The following is a 6,105-nucleotide window of genomic DNA, read 5'->3' as shown; positions in this document are numbered from 1 at the left end:
GATGTCTCCCATCTAGTGGCAAATAATTGCATTACAGATTTTATTGATTGTTTTGACATGTTTGAAGAAACCGTGAACCTCTCAGTCTTCATCATCACCATCTCGGCAGACCAGAAAACACCTCATGCGAATATGTTAACCCATTCTCCCACATTTGTGAGACCACGAGGCCATGGAAAGTGAACCGTGGTATAGGTACGGAACACTTTGTACACCTCCATACTAGTATTATATAACACACCTGTAGATAGGTTCTACAAAAAAAATAGAAAAGGTGACATATAAATAACAACAAAAGTACTAAGAAAAGAGAATTTTCATTTTGGGTTTATTTGCATTGTTTTAACAGTAACAATTCTACAGCAGTAACAATTCTACAGCAGTCTGTAATTCAATGCAACACTGTTGTCTGAAATTAGCATCTTAATTAAAAAAAATCTTTGAAGTGCACGCTCAAAATAATATTTTGAACTCGATATAATGTTAACAAACCTTGTAAAAGCTAAGGAACTTACTGACAATGAAAAAAAAAACAGTAATACATATTTAGATCTGGTCATGTTTTGTGGTCTTTACTCTTTCAGAAGTTGATCAGGTGAAATAAGAAATCTACTATGTATTAACAATTAGGTTTACAAAACAAGATGGAGTGGCAGATAAACACCTGAGGCCACTCAGCTCTGTTAAAAAGTTAGAATTATTAAGCCTTATCACTTAACACTGCCACTAATGTGCCCCCATTACAGCACAAGAGCATGTTGAATTTCTGGTTTATATAGCAGTATTTTTAACATGTTTCCTTGTCACAAGGGACACTTGGTGTTACAGGCATCACCTGACTTAAAAAGGCCATAAATGCTCACCAGTGGAAACATAGAAAGGGCACCCAGCATGGAGCCCAACTGGACTACAGCCCCACACCACACAAGGGCACCATGGCCCTCATCTCGTAGAATTACTCCAATTATTACCTTTACATAGGACAGGGAGAGAACAAATACGATCCAAACCAGCACCTGAAACACACAAGATGCAAAATAAATGCTAAGAATAATAAGTGAAGCTGGTACGAGCACAAAACAAAATCTAAACTGAAACAATGAAGTACTATAGCCTCATATGTACTACAATGCATATATATATATATATATATCGTATTTAAAATATTCATTTACCATTAGCATTTGATTTTTGAGGTTCTTGATAGAAACAATGATAATACCCGTCCAACCTCCACAGTTGCAGCCTTCTTCACAGATAAATATTAGATGAGAAAAACAATAATTGGCTGCTTCTCCAGAAAAAATTACAATGACTAAATCCATGTGTACTGCTCTCAATACATTATGTACTGTAGGTATAATGTTCTCAGAGTTATAATGAAAACTTTAAATGTTGAAAGTGTTGTCTTACTATAACAACAGTTCCAGATATACTGTGGACCAGCAAAGGACACGGACTAAGAGCAGCCATTGCCATGATGTAGGCTCCAAATCCAGTGCCAAAGACAGTCAGAAGACACATGAAGATGAGTGACCTGGAATAAAGAGCAACACATTAAATGCAATTCTACATTTTCAATCTTTATTTAGGTTTACATGAATGGTATACATGCTACTTTGCTTCTTGCACCTGAGCTATATATTAAGTGTCGCTACAGAAATATTTAGCCTTTGACCGGCTTATATTTGGACATCAGGATTTTCAGAATGCCACATTAGTCACGCTTACCTGATTGGCCTAAACATGGCAATGAAACAGGCCATTGGGTTGGCGACAGCTGCCATTGTGGCAGCCAGATGGTAGGCCTGGTTCCCATAAGGCAGACAGGAGTAAGACTGCACTGATGGCAGCACTGCATTGGTCAGAGCATTCACCCAAGCCAGTACAACAAAGATGAAAACCACCTCAGAGTTACTGTATGTGCCCCTGCCAAAGGCGCTGCGAGGTTCCCTCTTGGCAGACTCGAAGGAATTTAACATTGGCTTTTTCTCTGGTGTTCTGGTGTGTAAAGAGAAAACTTGCTCTCTCTCCCGCCGTGTCACTTCTTCCCTGAAATAAAGCTCATTCCTCTTCTCCCGAGCCACAGCTGGATGATGGTTGAGAAGAATGAAGGCAATCAGGCAAACAACCATCATTACGCTCAACAACAGGAAGAAGATTTGAACAGAGAATTTTGCTGGTTGATACACTGCTTGGAACCCCCAAGTGTCAGTAGTAGAATTCCCAAGCGTTTTGTTCAATGGCAGTGTCAAAGTAGCATTATGACAATGGACTACACCAACACCTTGAAAGAGAGCCACCAGTGCAGGTACCAGACCACTGAGGCCTTCACCTGCAAAGTAGCTGGTGAGGTACTGGGGGCACAGACGCATCATGAAAGGCAGAAAGGTGACAGAGGAGGTGCAGTCCACCACAGAGAGCAGGAAACATAATATCAAAAGAGGCACACTGTGCAGGGTGCTCCCTATTGTAACTGTGTGCTTCCAGAAGAACGCCAAAAGGAACGCCACAAAGATGCCCAACGTAACGATGCAGTAGACGACCGGCTTTTCATTCAGCACTCCTGGGCGAAAACGATGCATCAAGATGATGACGAGCGGGCCTATGTTGGCCATCTGTATGAGGACTGTGAGGTAGGACGGCAGGAACCAACCCTCAGGGATTTGTGGCACAATTAGTGGGAGCTCCACCCACATTCCGTTGATTGCCACCCAGGAGCCCATGCCAAACAAACATGCCAGCACGTGAGTCAGCACTGACATGATGGTGGCGTTGAAGAAGCAAATGAAGATTTATACAATCTGAAACACATCAAAAAAGGCCAGTTTGAATGAAAAAATATGCTTTGAAGTTGCTAGGTAAAAGTCAAGATTTAAATCAAACTGAGATGCAATAGCATGACGTTAAATAGACAATTTACCCCCCATACTATATAATAGTATTACTATTACAGAATTAAAACAACTCTGCAAAGGGATTTCTCCACAGTGATGCAAAAGACTCAACACATTTATTGCAACAACACATCCTGATTTTGTTCACGAGGCAATAACTGATTTATAAAATTTTACATCTTTGCATTTACAACTGCATTGTGTCTACCTGGGATGATATTGAAATTGGTTTAACAATCTGATATTTTTCATCAATACCTTTTCATTGGATTTCCTTTTTTTATATACTGCACTTGAACTGGGTTTCATAATGGTAAATACAATGGTTCACTTTCAAAATACTCTTATTTTTGTCCATTTAGTGCATCAAATGCTTAAGATACTCAAAACACTGGCCAAACTCAACGAAAATAACTTAATCTCCTGTGCTTGACCTTGTCTCCTCCTCCGGTGAAGGATGCCATGAACTTCAACACACTGCGCCCATATAAAGTACCACGTAGACATGCTCGCCAAGGTAAATAGCCATAATGTTTACCTTCATAGAGTTAAACAGAATCAACAGACATACTTAACAATAATGTGATGAAGCCATACATTTTTTTAAAAATCAACACAGAGGGCTATAATAAAATAGCGACATACTCAGTGACTTTGAAACCTCAGAATAATGACAAAATAATCCAGTCGCACAAACCTAATTAAAACAACAAAAATCTGTTTACCTTGTCACACAGAATTCTCACGCAGTTCCAACAAATTATCATCCCACTATTATGACTTTACTCTATGGCAGTGCGCGCGTTGGCCGTGCGTGCGCGTGCTGGCCGGCTTCGATTATACTAAGGGAACTGCACATGCGTACATGGCATACTGTGAACACTAGAGCAACGTCCACATAGAACATTAACAACCTTGAGAATATTGGCCGTTACAGCGATACGAGAGGGTGGTTGCCATATTGGACGTGACAAATCTGACTATAAACTAAAGCACGTGAATGGACTACTCTTCATAAAACCACATTCTATATCAGTGACGGGCAACACATGGGCTCTAAAGTATATTTGCTATTTTATGGGAGAGAAAAAGGCTTTATTTTATATTTCAAACTCATTTTTGTTATTTATTTATTTATTTATTTATTTATTTATTTATTTATTTATTTATTTATTTATTTATTTATTTATTATTCATTTGTTTATTTATTTATTTATAATCCCCCCAAAAACACACAAAAATATTGAATGGAATAAACCATAAAACAACATTCTATATCAGGGACGGGCAACAGATGGGCTCAAAAGTATATTTGCCATTTTATGAGAGAGAAAAATGTTTTTTTTAATTTATTTATTGTTTATGTATTGATTTATTATTTCAACCATTTATTTATTTATATCCCTGTACATTTCCCCCTCAAAAAAAGACAGAAAAACATAGCTTCCCACGGAAAACAAGGTTAATGGAGAAAAAAAACAGAAAACGGGCAAAATTCTATTTTAAACATCATAGTAAGTGTGCTACAAGTTTCTCAATTTGCAACTGTTACTAAAACTCTCATAACTATATATATTTTTTCAGTTACAAAACATTGTTTGGCTGTTTGGCCAGCCTGTATTTATCAACTACCTTATGAGTCCCACAGACTGAAAAGGCTTGATGGGCTTCCTGTTCAGTCATTCATTTAATAAGTTAAAAAAATCAGTTTACAATGAAATTCCAACAATAATAATTATGAAATATTTGGTAATTCATAATATTTTGTAATTAATTATTTATTGGATACTTATTATTTGTAATCATTGCAAAAGGATATCAAACACTAACCTACCTGCCTGTGGATATGAAAACGGTGAGTCAGCATTAGTAAAACGTTTCACAACAAATATACAGCCCTTAAGACAATGCGCAGCGAATCTGTGTTGGCCTTTTGGTGTTTCAGTCGAGTATTCATTATTCCCTTTGACTCCAGTGTTTTACTAATCTGGATTTCTGCAATATTGTCATGTGACTACAGAGGGCTGAGCCAGGAGTCATGACTGTGAACCAGTCAGAGAAAACATGTCTGAGTGGAGGAAGGGAATTCGGGAAGTGAGAAAAAGAGATGGAGAGAGCAAATTAAAATTTCAGTACCAGGGGAATGTACAAAGTAATAAAAACAAATTGTTAGAACCTAAACTGCATTAATAAGATTTGTTGTGCCGTACCCTAAAAGCTAGAGTTCTGTTTGTGATCCCATTCAAGGTAATGACATTAGTTCAGTGTGGAGGCATGGATTGGAGAGTGGATTTAATTCCAAAATATAAGGAGTGGAACGTATTGAAGGAAAAATGCCAATTTGCTTTCTAAGTCCTTGAGAATGGCATCAATTCTATTCCAGCTAGAATTTGTCTGCTTGAATAAAAAATATTTGTGTATTTGTGCTTCAAGTAGTTATATGTGAATATTTTAAATAACATTGTTAACTTCCTCTTGAGGCATTTTTAAGGGGGGATCTAATAAACTTTTCCAATTTATCATCCCGTATAGCATGAGCCAAAGAGGTCACAGGCTAGCCAACTTGCTTTGACAAAACCTAGCAGCAGGGTGTTGTTCTGATCTTGGGTCAGTACTTTCAAACAACAATACGCTGCTTTCTTTTGAAAACTGCTGGCCTATGTGTTTGAATCAGTATGACTGTTTGTAGAAAGATTGGCAGCGGGATGGCAAACTGAGATGAGGATCCACAGATAAAATTTCTCCCACTGAGACTTGATGATTATATAATATGCACAACAGAGGTCTATGCATGTATATATGGCCTACATTTTCACATAACACTAGTACTGCTACTCTATTGCAGCCTGCACTACCACTATAACTACAACTGCAAGTAATACTACTATTACTTTGACGTGATGGCAAAACATGGCAACTGATGGCATGAAAAACAAACAAATAACTTTTTGGGATAGAAAATACAGCAAAATCAGTGATTTACAATGTGATTGTTTAATACTAGAATCATATTGAGGCTATAATCACAACCAATATTTGAATTTTGTAACAAATTATTCATTTATTGGTGCACTTCAACAGAAAATGATTAGTGACCTAAATTGAGAGGTCGCCAGAATTGGACATTGTAAAGAGTGCTGAATACAGGAACATGTAAAGATTAAGTTAAAGGTGCATAGTAAATGAGTTGAAATGTTGTTTCTCCACA

General features: G+C 37.5%; 1 protein-coding gene across 2 annotated transcripts; it reads right to left on the bottom strand.

Annotated features, from left to right (window-relative positions):
* Nucleotides 1-309: 309 nt before the first annotated feature.
* On the bottom strand, nucleotides 310-5,804 carry slc52a3-2b (solute carrier family 52 member 3-2b). 2 transcript variants are annotated; one of them, XM_049730093.1, is made up of 4 exons: nucleotides 4,732-5,804; nucleotides 1,732-2,804; nucleotides 1,414-1,537; nucleotides 310-1,016 (listed from the first exon to the last, which is right to left on the bottom strand). In XM_049730093.1, exons 2-4 carry the CDS (start codon nucleotides 2,763-2,765, stop codon nucleotides 804-806), a joined length of 1,371 nt encoding a protein of 456 aa, XP_049586050.1. In that variant the 5' UTR covers nucleotides 2,766-2,804; nucleotides 4,732-5,804; the 3' UTR covers nucleotides 310-803. The 2 variants fall into 2 exon arrangements, with proteins under 2 accessions (XP_049586050.1, XP_049586049.1); XM_049730092.2 differs by lacking the exon at nucleotides 4,732-5,804 and adding an exon at nucleotides 3,623-4,013.
* Nucleotides 5,805-6,105: the final 301 nt, after the last annotated feature.

Source organism: Syngnathus scovelli, chromosome 9 (assembly GCF_024217435.2).
Source record: "Syngnathus scovelli strain Florida chromosome 9, RoL_Ssco_1.2, whole genome shotgun sequence".
Classification (NCBI taxonomy): domain Eukaryota; kingdom Metazoa; phylum Chordata; class Actinopteri; order Syngnathiformes; family Syngnathidae; genus Syngnathus; species Syngnathus scovelli.
The sequence above is the reverse complement of the archived record's forward strand: the minus strand, read 5'-3'. Positions and strand labels throughout refer to the sequence as shown.